The 18,500-nt window shown below is 38.5% G+C and overlaps 1 protein-coding gene across 1 annotated transcript; it reads left to right on the top strand.

Moving 5' to 3' along the window:
• Positions 1-977: 977 nt before the first annotated feature.
• On the top strand, positions 978-2,991 carry LOC114319151 (protein FAR1-RELATED SEQUENCE 5-like). The gene is made up of 2 exons (XM_028266181.2): positions 978-2,900; positions 2,986-2,991. Exons 1-2 carry the CDS (start codon positions 978-980, stop codon positions 2,989-2,991), a joined length of 1,929 nt encoding a protein of 642 aa, XP_028121982.2.
• Positions 2,992-18,500: the final 15,509 nt, after the last annotated feature.

The following is an 18,500-nucleotide window of genomic DNA, read 5'->3' as shown; positions in this document are numbered from 1 at the left end:
CTCTTCGAAGCTCTTTTTCCCTCCTTCTTCCAAGCTCTGGCGATTGGCGAAGTCGACGGCAAATCAACTTGAACGATCGGCGGTGCCAGCACAAAGCTTCCCTCCCATTCCATTTTCCCTCCTCTTCGAAGCTCTTTTTCCCTCATTCTTCCAAGCTCTGGCGATTGGTGAAGTCGACGGCAAATCAACTTGAACGATCAATGGTGAACATCGACGGTGAACCAAGCTTCGGCGAACCAGAGCTCCACTTCGTCATCAACTGAAGGTAATCTTTGTCATGGCTGGGCAACATTGTTATTAAGGAACATTAAGGAACTTCCTGTGGAGTAAAAAAACTGATTAAAAACTGATTACGTTTTTAAGGAACATTAAGGAACATTGTTTGTCATGGCTAAGCTCTAGTGTTGTTCATTTGCTTGAATTTGTTTAAAAACTCATTACGTTTTGATAATAATCAGTGGAAACAATACAATGGGAAAAAAAACTTAGGCTCTAGTGTTAGGTATTTGCTTGAATTTGTTTAATGCAACCATGATTCATCTAAAACTAGTTAGGTTTTGATAATAATTAATGGGAACAATACATTAACTAGTTAGGAAGGATACTAGTTAGGCTTGAATTTGTTTGCTGTCATTGTTCTGTTGTGAGTGGAACATGTCACAAGACTTCCACTATCTACTTCATTAACCTCAATAACCAAGAGAATGACTTATGTTCTGTAATCCATCTCCCTAAGTTTTTAACTCCTGAAACAACAGATTAATACAAGGAAGATATAAAAATCACCTAAACCATTGACATATTGTTGTCTATAAGTTCATTCAAGACCTGCACTTCTTTGTAATTGGAGGTAATGAAGAACAATAAAAAAAAAATGATTGTGGTTGAATGAAGCTATAAGTTCATTTAAGTAATGTTTCTAATTATTGTTCTCCCATTTGATTGCCTCTACTTTTCAATTGCGTTTTTATATGGATATGGAACCTGACAATGATTGTGGTTGGAAGCCAAAAGTAGGAATGACCTTTGATTCGGAAGAAAGTGCGTACAATTTTTATAATGCATATGGAGGAAGAATGGGATTTAGCATAAGAAGGGAATATTGTAAGAAGAACAAGTTAACAAAACAAATTATTTCTAGAAATTTGGTTTGCAACAAAGAGGGATTTCGGAAGGTTGACAAGCGAGACCCATTGACAAAAACCCCTAGAGCTGAAACTAGGACTGGTTGTGAGGCCCGACTTTTTGATAAATTGGATGTCAATAGTGGGAAATTTGTTGTGATTGATTTCAAAGAAAAACACAACCATGAACTTGTATCTCTTGATTGTGCCCATATGTTGCCATCGCAAAGAAAGATATCAGATACCCAAGCAATTGAGTTAGACTTAGCCTCAGAGTCTGGTCTTCGTTTAGGGCAGTCTTTTGAACTGATGGGTAGGGAAGCTGGAGGGCGGCAGTCTCTTGGTTTTATGAAATTAGATCAAAAAAATTACTTGAGAACCAAAAGACAAAAAAGTTTAGCGTATGGGGAAGTAGGTAATGTGTTGCAAAACTTTCAACAAAAATCTTTGGAGAATCCATCTTTTTTTTATGCTTTCCAATTAGACAATGAAGAGCAAATAACGAATATGTTTTGGGCCGATGCACAAATGGTCATGGATTATGCCCAATTTGGCGATGTAGTTACATTTGATACTACCTACAAGTTAAATAAAGAGCATAGGCCATTTGCATCTTTTGTGGGATTTAATCACCATAGAGAAACAGTTGTCTTTGGTGCTGCGTTGTTATATGATGAGACTGCCGAAACATTTGTATGGTTATTTCAAACTTTTTTAGAGGCTATGTCCAAAAAGGCACCAAAAACTTTGTTTACCGATCAAGATGCTGCAATGGCTAAGGCCATACCCATTGTCATGCCTGACACGAGTCACCGTTTGTGCACTTGGCACTTGATGCAAAATGCATTAAGGCATGGTAATTGTCTCTTTCAAGATAAGGGGGTGAAAGGTGTATTAAATAGATTCATGTTTGATATTGAGGATGAAAATGAATGGGAAATGAAGTGGGGGGAAATGCTTGATACATATGATGCTCATGACAATCATTGGTTGAAGTTGATTTTTGGGGTGAAGGAAAAATGGGGCTGGCTATATGTTAGATCAACATGGGCTGCGGGAATGAGTACAACACAACTTAGTGAATCTTTTAATGCATTTTTGAAGGATTACATTCGTTCTGATTTTAATTTAAATGAATTCTTCATGCATTTTGAAAGGGTACTTTGTGAGAAGCGGTACAAGGAGTTAGAAGCTGGATATGCTTTATGCCAAAGGTTGCCAAGGGTGCGAGCGCCATTCATAATGTTGAGTCAAATGGGTAATGTGTACACTAAAAATATTTTTGAGGAGTTTCAAGATGAGTATTTTCTTTCTGTTGAATCAGACATACAAGCAATTGAATACATTGATAGTTGTAGCCTATACACAGTTGTTGATGCTATTGGGAAAAATGCAAGGAAAGTGAAAATGGAGATGGATGGCTCTTTGGCTTGTAGTTGTTCAAAGTTTGAAAGGAAATGGATTTTGTGCAGTCACTGTTTGAAGGTTATGAGAGAAATATTGAAGTTGAAAGAGATTCCTTCACAATACATTATGAAGAGGTGGACCAAACAAGCAAGAGGAGAAGCTGTGACGGACAAGTTAGGGAATGAGATTCAAGTAGACGTCAAATTCAAACAAGCCTCACGGTATAAGACATTGATGACCGCATTTAGATCAATAGCGTGTAGAGCTGCTGAAACTGAGGAAAGTTATGATTTTTGTTGTTCGCAAGTAGCTGCATTAGGTGCACATGTTGAAAGCAAGATAAGTGCACATTTTTGTCCCGAAAAAGAAGTAAGTATTAATGATCAACCTCAAACCTGTGAGCAAGAAGACAAAAATCATGAAGACAACAATCATGTTGTGCAAATTCCAATAGGATTGAAGAAAAAGCATCCAACTAGTAAGGGCAAAAGAAGGATAAAAGGTCCATGTGAGCTGGCATTGCAAGCAAGCTTTAAAAAGAAGTCTCGTGCACAATTTTTGAGTTCTTCAAGACCTGTTGCTGCTCCAACCGTGAGACCTTCTCCATTATCTATTGGAGGAGATGTAAGTATTCATGAAAATGTTACTCATCTTCATCCTCCTCTTGCTCCCCCTCCTCCTCATTCCGTTGCCATGGGTGGTACAATTCCTCCTCCATTAATATATCCCACATATAATGTGAGTCAGATTTGTAGCCAAGTAATTTGTGTTTTGTCAATTAATTTTTCACTTGCATCTTGTTATGAATCGTAATATAATATGAATGAATTGTAGGCAAACAATTTGGCATATTGTGGACAACCAACATTTATGACACTACTTCAAGGTGGGTATGACATTGGGTTTGAAGATTCTGAAGGCTCACAGACAGGTTCTCGGCCAACAAATAATTTGCTGCTGCATACTGAGGTACTTTTGCTGCTGATTTGGTACTTTTGTTGCTGATTTTGTGCTGCTAAAATGCTGTTTTTGGTGCTGATTATGTGCTGCTGTAATGCTGGTTTTGGTGCTTATTTTGTCCTACTGAAGTATAGTGTTGGTGCTGTTTTTTTTTTTCAGGGTTTCGATGGCCATGAAGAGTTGGAAGGCACTTCAAATTTCATGCATAGGAGATGCCTCTGAGCTGCTGCATTTAACATTGATGTTGATGTTGAAGTTGAAGTATTTAATTGTGAAACTTGTTCAAACTTGTTAACTACTTAATGTTGCTGTTGATGTTCAATGGTGAAACTTGTTGAGCTGCTGTATTTTGATTGTGAAACTTGTTGAAACTTGTTAAGTATTTAATGTTGATGTTGATGTTCAATGGTGAATGGTGAAACTTGTTGAAGTATGTGGGATATGTTAATGGAGTTTATTTTGTTTTGGATATGTTGATGTTGAATGGTGAATGGTGAATGCTGTAGCTTTATTCAAAATCTTTGTTGAAAATCTGTCTCCAAAACTTTGTCTTAAAAAACAATGTTGAAAAAATCTTTGTTCAAAATCTGTTCACAAATCTATGTTTCAAAATCTTTGTTTAGGGCAATTTGTGCTGAAAATCTGTCTTTGTTTAGGGCAATCTGTGCTGAAAATCTGTCTACAAAAACCTGAGTTCAAAATTTCTGTTCACAAATCTGTCTTTCAAAATCTGTGTTCAAAAACTGTGCTGAAAATTTGTCTTCAAAAACTGTCTTCAAAAATTCAGGTTCACAAAAATTCTGTCTACAAATCTGTTCACAAAACTGTCTTCAAAAATTCTGTCTTCAAAAACCTGTGTTCAAAATACATAGCCAAAAACCTGCTCTGAAAATTCTGCCTTCAAAAATTCAGGTTCACAAAAATTCTGTCTACAAATCTGTTCACAAAACTGTCTTCAAAAACCTGTGTTCAAAATACATAGCCAAAAACCTGTTCTGAAAATTCTGTCTTCAAAAACCTGTGTTACAAAACTTGTGTCAAACCTCTGTCATGAAAATCTATCTTACATTACAAGTCATTACAAAATATATCATACTCATACTAATACATTACAAAAACTGTGCTAAAAATCTGTCATACTCATACATTACAAAATACATTACAACTCAAACTCATACATTACAAGTCCACTATACATTACATACACATTCCACGTACATTACAAGTCATACTCATACTACCTTACATTACATACACATTCTACCTACAATACAAGTCATACTGACACTACCTTACATTACATACACTATTTCAAATACACTAAAATCACAACTACCAGCAACAACAAAACAAAAAAAACAAAGGCGTAATTCAATTTTGCACCAACTCTTTCAACCACCATTGTCAAGTCTCTATATTGTTTCTTACTCTTCATAGTCATGTCTTTCAGCTCCCCATTCACGATAATTACTTCTCTAAGAGTAGACAAGACTTCCATGCGTTCTTCATCAATATCATTCTCGACCACCTTCAAATTATGCTGCATATGTGGAGGGATCCACCACTGAAAGAAGTTGCAACCATTCGGATAATTGGAGCATACAAAATAAAGGCAATTTGGATTATCCGTTGACTGAGAAATCTTCACCACAGCTTTTTTGCCACATCGACAATTGCGGTTTTCAAATCTAACTTCATGCATGTTGTCCATACTTGCATTTGTGCTTGACATTGACATTGACCTACAAAAAATTATCAAATACACTAAAATTATCAAAAAAGAGACAATAACCCCAATGGTGTTTCTACATCCAAGAAAAAGGTTCACATGCATATGTTTATCATACACAATAAAAAAGTTTTTGGCTTTACATTCATAGAAATAACAATTTTGATCAGATAATGTGGGGTTTTCGAGAAATGGTCACTCAAAGAGTGGTTTGAGACATGAAGCAATGCCCTTTTCTGATAGGATATGCTATTGTAAGTTTTAGATAAGGGTGACTGAACTTACCTAATGTTGATAAGTTGGACCTCTACTTATTCTGCTATTGATGTAAGAAATTTTGTTTACTAGCTCCCTCTGTGGTATGTTGGATTGATCTTTCAAACTAGATGAAAATTCTCATATCCACAAATCAAACTTGGGTAGACCAGTGCTAAATTGTAAACAAATATGCCATTAGATAATAGAACAATTATTGCCATGGCAGTTTGTTTTGAAGAGGAAAATACAGTTCTATATTATGCCTTTTTCCAACATACAGCAAAACCTTATCAAACTTCATTAATGCCTTAATTATTTACCAACTAAGAGAATGACTACTTATTCATTGGCTTTGGCACTCTGTCTGCTTGACAATAATCTGGGCTATGATCAAATTTTCTTTTCTTTGTTTCTTCATGTTCTTTTTTTAATTTTTAATTTTTTTTTTGGGTTATATACATACATCCATACCTCTACTAGAACTTGAACCCTGCACCTCCCTCATTGAGGGAAGAATAAGATACTAGTCAAGCTAATAACATGTGATATGATGTGGGCTAAGGTTTACTTCCCAAAGAGGAAAGAATAATTAACGGGACTTGTGCCCTTTAGAGACATAATGGAGGCTAAAGGCACAAGCAAAGCTAGTGTGGTCCTTTTCTAACTCCTTTTTATAGGTATTGGATACCTGGATAGTTCAACAATCATTTACAATTTTGTGGCCTTTGATTAATTCTTTTAAGGAGATTTCTTAGATGGGGGAGTGGTTGTTGGAATTTTTTTATTAATGGTCAAAATTCTTATACATGGCAACGGTTAATGCAACATTTCTTTAACATTGTTAGCCACTTCAATGTGTGATAATCTAACATATTCTGAACAACATAACTCAATTGATATATTTGGGCCTCTTGCTGCTGTCAATGCTGCCAAAGCTGTCCTATAATGGGTCATTAAGGAGCTCTGATTCAAGAACCATAATTCAAGCACTTTTCAAATTTATTCATTCAAGCACTGATTCAAATTATTTTCCTATAGTGGGCCAGTGCTTGAAAAGTGTTGAAGATAATGTATATATTCATTCATTCCCTCTATTTTTGAAAAGTGTTCTCTATAAAATTTCCTGAAAGATGCACATAGCACATAATCAAATATATATATATATATATATTTTAATGAACCATTATGAGCATGTAAAGAAAAAAAAAAAAAACAATGGCAGATGGACAATGGTATATATATATTTTAATGAACCATTATGAGCATGTAAAGAAAAAAAAAAAAAAACAATGGCAGATGGACAGTGGTATATATATATATATGTATATTTTAATGAACCATTATGAGCATGTAAAGAAAAAAAAAAACAATGGCAGATGGACAGTGAGCATGTAAAGATGGAAGTATTATGAGCATTATGAGCATGTAAAGAAAAAAAAAAAACAATGAGCATCTGAAATTTGAAAATCCATAGCTGTGTTTACAGATCCAAAATGGACGGATTTTTTGTTTATATACATTATCAGCTCCTCATTTTATGTATATACATACATTATATATGCATATGCATTGCAAGCCCCAAATCAAAGTAAAGCCCCAAATAAAAGCTCTAATTTTTTTTTTCTTTCAAATCTACTTTAGTTTCTCAACCTGGTGGTCGCCGGTGAGGAATGGTGGCTGGCAGTCCAACAACGATGGCAGATGGACGGTGTCTCCTCTCCCTCTCCCTATCCCTCTCTCTTTTTTTTGTTTACAGATTGAAAATGAGGAGCTCTGTTTGGTGGGAAATTTCAAATTTTTTTTTTTTTTCGTTGATTTGGGCCGTTCTTTTTTAGTAGGGTGACGTGGCAAGATCCAGGCCATTGACCGGAAGACCGGTTGGAAACTTTGGCCGGAGAGGATCCGAACTCCAGCAAAAAAAGAAAACAAAAAAACAAAGTTCAAAAGAGTTGAGGGTATAATGAGGATTTTATTATTAGAGGATTTGAAAAAAATAAATAAATAAATAAATAAATAAAAATATTATTATATATATACATAATATGATATATAAATTATATATATATATATATATAATAAAATAGTTTTTAATAGAATAAAGAAGTTTTTTTTAATACAAAATAAATAAAAAAAATACAAGATAAAAAAAAAATGAGATGTATTCCGTCTGGGAAGGAGTGCACGACAAAAGTATATATAGTATATATATCTCTACCTTTGAAGTGTGTGTTTATGGAAGGGAACTTGATGCCGTCTCTCCAAAACTAAGCTCAGGTGTGGCAAGTTTTAAAAAATTTAAAAAATCAAAAAATTATATAAAAAGTTAAAAAATTATACAAAAAATAAAAAAGTCATTATTATTCATAAATAAAAAATATTAAAAAAATATTTTATATGTTTTTGTAATACAAAAGTTTTCATTACACTGTCAGTCGTACTGTCTCAGCACGAAAGCAGGTCATACACTTTTTGGGTAAAAAAAAAAAATTTACATATGTAAAACTACAAAGTTTGATGGTAATGTTGGGCCCCTGGGGGCCCACTAAGAGTTCCGTTTTGATAATCCGAACCGTTTCAATATGTAGAACTCATCGAGTACTATATGCCTGTAAAAAATCATATTGATCGGATATCGTTAACTATATGATCAAATCAGTTTTGTATAAACAAAACGAATAGTGTGGTAGTTAACTGTTGAAAAAAAAAACTAATCCGATCATATAGTTATTGATATCTTATCTACGTGATTTTTTACAAGCATATAATACTCAACGAGTTGTACATATTGAACGATTTATATTACTAAAACGGGACCCGTGGTGGCCCCCACTGACCAACCATCAGAGTCCAAACACTTTGCCCCGAAGGAGGCAATAATTTGCTGTGTAAGACACGCTGTTTCAGCAAGACAGTCGTACAACCTACTCAACTTTCTTTCCTTATACACTTTATTTATATAATTTTTTATTACAAATTTTTTTATAAAAAGACATAAAATTAATCCAAACATCCATATTTTTTTATTTAACTTTTTAGTCCAAAAAGATAAAAAAAAAATATACTTATTTAAGACACCCCAAATAACCCCTTACATTCGATGCGCTAATTCTATGGCTGGGTAGGTAAGTCAAAGAATTGTTAATATTATTACCCCCAAAAAAATAAATAAATAAATAAAATAAAATTGTTAATATTAAATCAACTATAAAGTTAAAATAAATTAATATAAATCGACAACGTAAATTGTTACAAAGCTTAAGCCTCGTTTGAGAATAGATTTTTTTAATAAATTTTTTATTTTTTGGCTAAAATATGATATAAAAAAACTAGTATATGTAGAATAATTTTTTGATTTTTTACGAAAAGATGTACAAAAAGTAAAGAGAAAATAAAATTTTCGACTTTTTAATATAAGTTGTTAACTTTTTAATTTTTTTAATGATATTTTGACTTTTAAATTAAAAAATAATATTACCAAACAAGATCTTAATTTTCAATTAGTTTCTGTCAGTAAGATTATATAACCTGAGAGTCCTTAGTATCAGAGTGAATCTTTATGTCAGGTCTCTCTTTATATTCCTACTAATTATAGTAGTTAGCCGGTGTAATACCTAAATCGTAGACGTCTGTAAGCCATTTAAGTTAATTAGGTAGGAAGTCGTCGCAGATCAACAAAGCTTAAGCAGAACTAACTACAAAAAAATCAGTATCTAGTGAAGGTTTCTCTAAAAAATCTGGAGTTATAAATCAAAGTAATATAAAAATTGAACGGATGGGAGAGAAATTAGCCAATTAGACAAGCCCAAAAAAGATGTGAATCAGTTATATAGTAAAAAATTCAAATTCAAACAAACCTATAAAATTAAAACTGTAGGACAAATCTTACTTGTTACTCGAGATATAAGTAGGTAGCTTAAAGGAGCACACCACAAAAGTATATGGCATATGTATCTGTACCCTTTGAAGTGTGTGTTTAATGGTAGGAACCTTGAGGCCCTATCTCCACAACTAACTTTCGATGTGTCAATTCTCTGGCTGCGTATGTAAATTGAACATGAGTAGTCTTATGCATGCTTTTTTTATGATCTTTCAATGAACTTCTTATTTTGTCAAAACAAAAAAAAAAATTCTTTGCTAGTGATTCTTACAGACCGAGTTGAACCTGTTAAAATCGCTCAATCTGATCTAAGATTTTTTATATTGGCTTATGTTCGGATGTATGGCGGATGGGATGTCATTTGATCTAACCCGATCCGCCAATCCATCCTAAAAAAATGATGTCATGCTTTTATACTTTGTATGTTAAAAAGAAGATTTTTTATTTAGTAATAATATTAATTATTTATGAAATATGAAAATTGAAAAAATAAAGAACAAAAAAGTTTGGCCTCAAATAAGGTCCAAAATAGTAAAAAATTACTCTAAGTAGTTTCAAAAAAGATTTAAAATAGTAAAATCTAAACTTCCCAATCAATCTATATTCATCTGCCAACTTGCACGGCCCGCTGAATTCGCACCCGTTAATTAAGTAGACATACACATATTATTTTTTTTAATCTACCTAAATTCAAACGGATGACGAATGAGAAACCACCTGACCCAACCCAATCTACGAACACCCCTAAACATAGATAGATAAGATTTATTTTATAGTATTAACTCATATCATTTTCTATAAAGATTCTATATGAATATTCTATTTATACTATCATTACTCATTCTTCAAATAATATTTCGCATTTGCTGCTGATTTTGTCAAGTGCCTTTCACACTACAAAAAATTAAGGTTTTAGAAATTAAAATTTAGGAGTAAAATTATTTTTTTAGGACCAAATATTTTTTGTTGCAAGAAATGTCGTTATTATATTTTTAGTAATGATAATTGGACATTAGTAATGAATTATTATCTTTTTTGTCTCAAAAAATAAACCATTCTGAGACTAAATTATTTTGTCCCTAAAAGTTTATTTATTAGTGACATTTTCAAAATTTTGTCACTAAAAGCTTTTTTTGGACTTTTTGAGACGACCTTTTAACGACTATCTTCAAGATGATAGAAATTGGTCCCTAAATGTCTTTTACAACAAAACTTTTACTTTTAGAGACCAAAAAATTTGCTTTCTAAAATTCTTACATATTGTAGTGGCAAGGACATATAGAAATTAAGTTTATTAATTAAGGGGTGGTTGTATTGTATATGTATTTGTATTGTTCACTCATGGTGAATATTCATTATATATATATATATAATGATGATGTGAGCTCCTGATGAAACGGGTCGGGTTGATCCACGCCTCCCAACTCGTTGTCCGATTGATGGGCCCACGGAGAAACCTGCACAAGAGTTCAACGGTGAACGGGAGTCCCCTAGCGAACCCTCCGACGAGCAAGTTAGAGAAGAGAGTGATGGAATGTAGAGATAGGATGGTGAAAAAGAACTTAACCTTCTTTTTGTCTTAAAAGCCTGCTTATATCCTTTGCTCGTCATTTCCTTGTCCACTCCAACCTATCATGCTGGCTGAAAGCCTACGTTTTAGCTTGCCTTGATCATGGTGAAGTCGTTCTGCCTCGACGTGAAGGGGTTATCGCATTAAATGTTGTAGGAAAGCTCATTAATGGCTGATGCGTGGTGCAATAACTCTGCAGGATCTTTGTCTACCTACGTGGCTGGTTCTTTTGTTAGCAAGTGTTTAAGTATCATTGGTCCTTGGTGCAACGTTGGGCTCCAGCAATGTTGGGCTGTAGTGTTTGAGTTGTACAATGGGCTTTAAGTGGTGGGCCAAAAGCCCCTATGGGCCCACCTATGTCAGTAGTCCCCCATTTCCAAGTGCAGCTTCAGTCCAACGAAGGGAATAAGAAAGAAGACGGGGGTTGCGAGGGTCGATGGAAAGAAAAGTGACTGTGAGATGGGCCGACGGCGAAGGCCAACTAGAAGGAGGGTCGACCGCGAAGGGTGGCCTAGTGAAATGGTCGACTAAGAGGTGGACCAACTGTGAAGGGTGACCGAGTGGGAAGATCGACTGCGAGGAGGGCCAACCGTGAAGGGTGACCGAGTGGAAAGACTGACTGCGAGGAGGACTGACCGTGAAGGGTGACCAAGTGAGAAGACCGACTGCGAGGAGAGCCGATCGTGAAGGGTGACAGAGTGAGAAGGGGAATGGCGGCGCCCGGGCTCGAGGCACGGTGTGGCACGTGATGATATGAAGTGGAATAGACAAGGAAAGGAAAGAGAGTAGTGGATTGTGGTCGTACACATGGCACAATCCCGTAATAAGGGAAGTGATGCGTGTAGACCGCCCGAACACGCTCCGCACGCCCCCCCTTTCGGAGAGGGCATGGATTTGGTGCTAGCTACTACAATTCAGACTCTTTTCACGATTCTGTATCTCGTCTCACAAAGTGCAATGTAAGATTGATAAATCACCAAAGAGTCCAAATCCGATAAATCGTTTTGGAAAACTAATTTTAATCAAAAAACGCCAAACATGGACTGTTTTTCCAGATTACAGAGTCGCCACCTAAATATTTTATTTTGGGAAATTTAGGAAACCCTGACTCATGCCTAAGGCCATGTGTCCGTCATCACCAAAGTTGTTTCGGCTCAGGAACTTGGATACGAGGGGGGAAGGTCATGAAATGAGCACCCCCGCTCGCCCGATCAAATGATCGGCCTCTACTAAACATGATATGTTGTTTTTGAAAACACATATATTCTTATTCCGATTTATTAGCTAACTTACTATGTGATGCACACAGCATACAAGTATAGACTGGATCACTCAATTTGGAACAAAAAATCTCATGTTTATTTTTCGAAAATGGTTTGAAGTTGCTACTCGGAAGTAGGCTAAAAAACGAATTTGCCACCCTCAAGTGGGCTTAAAACATGATGATTTGCCACTTCAAGTGGGCTTAAAACTCACATTTTGATGATTTGTTCCAATTCAAGTAATGAAGCCTTCATCTACAGGCATTCATGCAGTTAATCACTTAAGCAAATAGCCTCATGGCAAACATGCTATCATGGCAACACTCACACTCATGCAAGAAGCTAAAGCGTAAACACTTATAGTGTACTTCGAGCCAAAACAGAAGCTAATTAGAAATCAATGCATGATTCTAATTATACAGAATGCCTAATGCAACACATGCAAAATGACATTAAATAGGCTCGGCTATCTAATCATGACATATGATTTGATTTGATAACATGCTTTGAACATGTATTCAAATAAGTATTGAAATACGATGCAATTTGAATAATGTGCCGAGTCCGGTATATGCAAGACAAATGAATAATGCACGCATGCAACCATAAGGATGCTAATTGAAAAATGCCCTAAAACTAACCATCAAAAGCGGTTAAGTAAAAGGGAGAAAGAAGTTATGTTGGAAAACATACATCACACACACGCACACTTATTACAACATTTGCCTTCTCGACGGAGAGCCCAAATGAAAGAGAGCTAACTAGCTACTCTAATTAAACTAATTATTACAAACCAACTAATTAACTATGCTAAGCTAATTAATTATTACAAAACTTTGACTAATTAATCAAATTAATTAAGTTACCAAACCAACTAAGTATGAAAAACATCTAAATTAGGCTGCCACAGCTCCGCCTTGAACAATGAAGGATGCATGCTCGGTTTCTGCCCCGAAAAGCTCTCCGGTTTGCTCTTTAGAGGCTCTGTTTCTAGGGTTTCTTCAAGAACTTGCTGCTGAACCTTACCAAATCATTGCTGGGGAATGCACCAGTGGCCTGCCGGCCATGAATGGTGACTGTCGACCCTCCTGCCAGCCAAAGATGTGCAGTGCTGGCCACAGATGAAGAGGTGTCAGCCATCAATAAGGCACTGCCAGCAACTGATGTACTGAAACTCCATTCTGCAACAGAGCTCAAAAGAAAGAAAAGGGAAGGTCTCCCAAGGACATTTATGTACCATGCCCCTTCATATCACCTCAAAACATTAAGGGAGAGGCACCGTTGAATCCAAAACCATCAATCAAGCATCTCAATGCGTGATGGCCAAAGATCCAACATGTACAAATTCAATAAATGCATGACAAACAAGACATTTAGACCATCTCCTTATCATGAGAGATCAAAGGCAATGGAGATCAAGGGAGATTGGCTCACTTCATCACTTTAAGTATGAAATGAACTAATTCACCTTGTGTTCAACACAACATCCGATTGAACACAATGTAAAACAAGCAACATGACATGCAAACAATATACTAATCTGAAATGCCAGACTCTAATATGCAAACACTAATGCACAACATAATAGAACACTTAAGCATTAAAAGCTAGTGAAAGGCACAACACTAGAATCATGCAAAGCAATGCTCGATTAACTAAACCAACACCAAACAGACCCCATGCATGCCAAAATAGTGGCAAAATCCTACTGGAAATAGAGCACCAAAAGCTACAACAACATGCTCATGCATTGGCTCGCAAGCTAGGCATTAAACACAACTCTCAAAAGCTCTCAAGGAATGAAAGAAATAAGAAAATGACACATGTATACACTCTGAAATAACATGTTAAACGATGCTCAAACATGTAATCATCACAAACATAGCATATTACGGTGCTCAAAACTCAAGGCTAGCTAAGGTACTTGCACCATAGCCATATCAAACAAGCCCCGAAGGACCAAGATTACTCAAAACAGTCCTAAAGTAGACTGAAACAATGCTAGAAACATGATGAAGTATAGCTAGAAACATGATGAAGTACAGCCAAAACAAGCTAGAATCGGAGGCATGAAGTATGACGCATGCAAGGCCAATAAGTGGGATTTACACTACACATACCAGAACCAAGTAAGAGGTGACTCTACCAACAAAAATCAGAGTTGTACCATGGCAAAGTAACACCCAAAACATGCTGAGATGGTAGCCCCAAAGCTTAGGCAAGCATGCATAAATATAGGCTTATAAGTGAAGCATAAGGCTCAACCCTAAAGCATAACAAAAGGGCGATAAATTCAAGAATATGGCAGAGGTATATGATCTGAAATAACATGCCAAATGATGTCATACCGTGCAAAAAGCTCAAATATGACATGCTAGAGGTCTCAAAGCTTAAGGCTAGTAAGGCCAATCACACTAAAGCCATACAAAGCAAGGCATGCACGACCAAAACCACTCAAATCAGACCTAAAGCATGTTAAATCAAAGCCAAAAATGTACTGGAGCAAAGCTAACACATGCTAGAATGATGAACTAAAGCATGAAGCATGTTAGGCCAAAGAGCATGATTGCACTACAAGTACCAAAAGCAAGCAACCAATGACCAAATCAACCGAAAATAGAGTTATGGCAAGTTCAAAAAGTCACAAAAACATTCTTGGATTCAGTTTAAAAGAAGTAGAAAAGCATGCTCAAGTATGAAGCCAACAAGGCAAGGAAGCAAGACAATGAGGAGAGGGGACTACCCTCTCTCATTTTGGACCTCAAAAACACCTTTCCACCACTGAAATTCCTCTGAGTTTTAGTGGTAGAAAGGCCATGCAAAGGCCACTACAAAAGCTTCAAGGAATGGCTCCAAAGCTTAACAAATAAGGCATACAAGGGGGTGAAACACCCCCAACTCCCACAAGGCCTCAAACAAACATTTTAAACACTTAAAAATAAAGCTTTTTGTAGTTCAAAGTCAAGCCTAAAACAACATGCAAAGGTAGCTAAGATGGCATACAAAGATAAGCTTAAAAGAGGAATACACTCACCCTTGAAGAATAGCAGCAAAGCAAGCCTTCCTCTGAGCCAAAACCAACCTTTTGAGTCCAAACAAGACCCTCAAGTACCTCAGTAACAAAGTGACGGTGCTTTACTAGGTGTTGTAGTGCAAAAGTGAAGAGAAAATGCACTTTGAGACACTATTAAGCACGATATAGAGAGAGAGTGAGAATTCCACAGAGAGAGAGAGATTTTGTCTCTAAAATTCTGTCAACCTCTAGAAAGGGGAGGAGCCTCCCCTTATATAGAGCAATGCAATGCAAAGCTTGCTTGACAAGCTTGAAATGGCCTTCATCCCTCTATACACGTATATAGAGGATGGCTTAGTGAAAAACAGCTAGCTCAAAAGATCTGAAATAATATCTGCTGAAACAAGGTGTCCTGCCGGCCATCAGTGGTGGCCGGTAAGGCCAAATCCATGGTCGGCAGCCCCTTTCCCATGGTCGGCAGGCCATCACAAACACCAATATGGAGGGACCAAGGCATGGTCCAAAAATGAAATAGAATGGAAATAGGGTTTGGAAAGAGCAAACCTGGCATTCTGTCACGAAAGTTGAGCGCTGATCGAGTAATCAGACTTGTAATCGGATGTACCTGCAAGCACATCCAGGTTTTGACGACGGTCAAAAATGGGGTGTCTACAATGCGTTAGCAAGAAATGAAGAGGTAGGCTAACATAGGGTGTTGAAGAAGTGGGGGGGGGGAAATTTTCAAAATTTTTCAAACTGGCTTTATTTAATCTTGACCCTTGGAATATAGGCAAACCATGGGCATTTGGAGTTATTTGCTTTACCTACCTTATCGCAAAAAACCAACATCTCTCTAAAGTGAACTCATTTGTCTTTTTTGACACACCTCTGCAACAGTTTGTGAACTTCCTTGTGCCAGCGTTTGAAGCAATATGTAAACACGTAGGAGGGATGGCTCGAGATGAAGTGCCAGCCGCAAGGCTTGACTCGTTAGGAGACGATGCATTGGAGTTGGCAGAACAGTATCGAGTGGAGTGAAGGGAGGAAAGGGGAGCTGGTCAAGCAGTGCGGGCTCGTCCGATGATGATGATCGTAGTTGCTAAGCCAATTAGCCAAGTGGAGCCGGACCACTGGCATACCAAGGTCGACAAGTCCACGTTTACTGCGGAGGAGTTGGAGGAGGTACAGAGAAAGTACCAAATCCCCGCAGAGATAGAGCTGATACTGCCCACATCGAATGAGAGGGCGTCGGATGCACGGTCGACAGGGTTTACGCTGTATGAGGAGGCGCTGCGAGGGGGGCTGAGGCTACCACTCCCCCAAGTAGTGGTGGACGTTCTTAACAAGTTGGAGGTGGCACCAGGGCAGTTGATGCCGAACGCCTGGAAAATACTAATGGCCTGTGCGAGCGCCTGGCCGTAGGCTATCGGAGGGGCGAAAATGACGGTGAAGGAATTCTTTTCCTACTACAAGGCCTCAGGTCAACAGGAGACGTGGGTGACCTTGCAGGCAGTGGCGGGTCAGGGTCTAGTGACAGGCTTACTGTCTTCGGTGAAGAGGTGGTGACCGAGATGGTTTTTCGTATCAGCGAATGGTAGGAGGGGAGTTCGCACAACATGAAAAGTCCCCACAAAATCGATGGAACCAAAGTTAGATGTGGCAGTCGAAAATAAGGTGAAGAAGGTAAATGAGTGGAGGGAGGAGAAGGGGGTAAAGTGGGATAAGCTGATCCTTCCGTCAACCTTGTTTGCCTTGAGACTGGGGCCGCAGTCGATGGAGAAGGATCCAGCGAGGGAGGAATTGGAGGCGTGGAGGAAGGCAGAAGAGGCAGAGGACAGGAGATTGTGCGCCAAAGCAGACAAGTATAAGGAGACACAATTGGGGCCAGCCCTAAACTAGTGATGAGGGAGTGGGTCCGACCACGTCCCAAATTGCTGGGCGACAAAGACTTAACTAGCTTTGTCCCACTACCACCCCCAGTAGACTCGCTGAAGGAGAGGGGTAAGCAGGAGGTGGAGGCAGTGTTGAAGTCAAGGAAGAAGAGGGCAGTTATAGAGGGGTGAAAAGACACCCCTGTCTTGAAAAAGATGAAGGTTGGGGGGGAGGATGCCTCTATGGTAGGGAAGATAAAGGAGGAAAGGGTGGAGGCAGCTCTAGAAGAGGCGAAGGAGACCGCCCAAGTGGCGAAGGAAGAGAAGGGTCCAAGTGCCCAAGTATTGAAAGAGCCTTTGGGCCTACGCGCCCAAATGGCGCCGACGGTGGCCCCTGCACCAAAAGTAACCTCAAGTCCCAGTGAAGGGAAGACTAGGATCAGCAAGCCAGAGACGAATGTCGCACTGGTGACCATGTTGTACCGCACGCGCACGTTGGCAAGTCGCTCGGCAGAAAGGGGAAAGCCAGGGTCGCAGCCAACCGTCTTGTTGGGGTGGTGGAGGATGCGACCGTGCAGTCGATGGTGCGGTTGATGGAGGCCAACCTCCTGAGAGGGTTCTACTCTGCCCAAATAGAGGAAGTGACCCTGGCAACTGCCTTGATGAATAAGGCAACGCATGCTAAGGTGGAAATACGGCCGTTGAGGACCCAGTTGGAAGAGGCAAAATTGCAGCTACAGAACCTAAAGGTTAAGGCAGCGGGGTAGAGGAAGGCCGCTCGGAGTGCATGCACCAACGGGTTGGAGCATGCGCAAAGGGCGAAGAACATGAAGGTATTGGCGCTGGTGTAGAGCTACTAAGCGAAGCGAGCTAGTGCCAAGCTCCTCGCAACCAAGTCAGAGCTGGAAGCGAAGCGCCACAAGGCGATATCACTGGAGTTCGAGTTAGCGGGTGAGAAGAGGAAACTAGATGAGGTCTATCAAGCCTGCACCACTGCCAACGAGAGGTGGGAGGAGGCCATGACCAGCAACGAAGATCTGCGGGACTAGGCGGTCAAGGACAAGGAAAAGGCTGATGGTCAGATCGCGGCATTGGAGAAGGCCTTGGCAGAGGAGAGGGAAAAATTGGCATCTGAGAGGGTGGCATACCCCAACCTGTGTATAGCGGCCGTAGAGCAATTCAAGGGGTCAGCTGACTTCCAGATGGCCATAGATGCTGCTGTCACCAGCAGCTTGGCGAATGAGTGGAATAAGGGGGCTGGGCCGTCGGGAGGGGCCGCTGGAGGTAAGAGTGAAGAGGAAGTGATCTAGAGCTTCCAGCGGTCTGACTTCTACAAGCATGAAATGAGCGAGTTCTGGGACAGCGACTGGATGACCTTCAAGCATAAAGCGCAGAAGCTATTCCCAGAAGTGGACTTCAGCCTCGTGAA

This window comes from Camellia sinensis, chromosome 9 (genome assembly GCF_055761805.1).
Source record: "Camellia sinensis isolate YWXY chromosome 9, ASM5576180v1, whole genome shotgun sequence".
NCBI lineage: Eukaryota > Viridiplantae > Streptophyta > Magnoliopsida > Ericales > Theaceae > Camellia > Camellia sinensis.
This window is presented reverse-complemented; position numbering and strand designations above follow the sequence as displayed.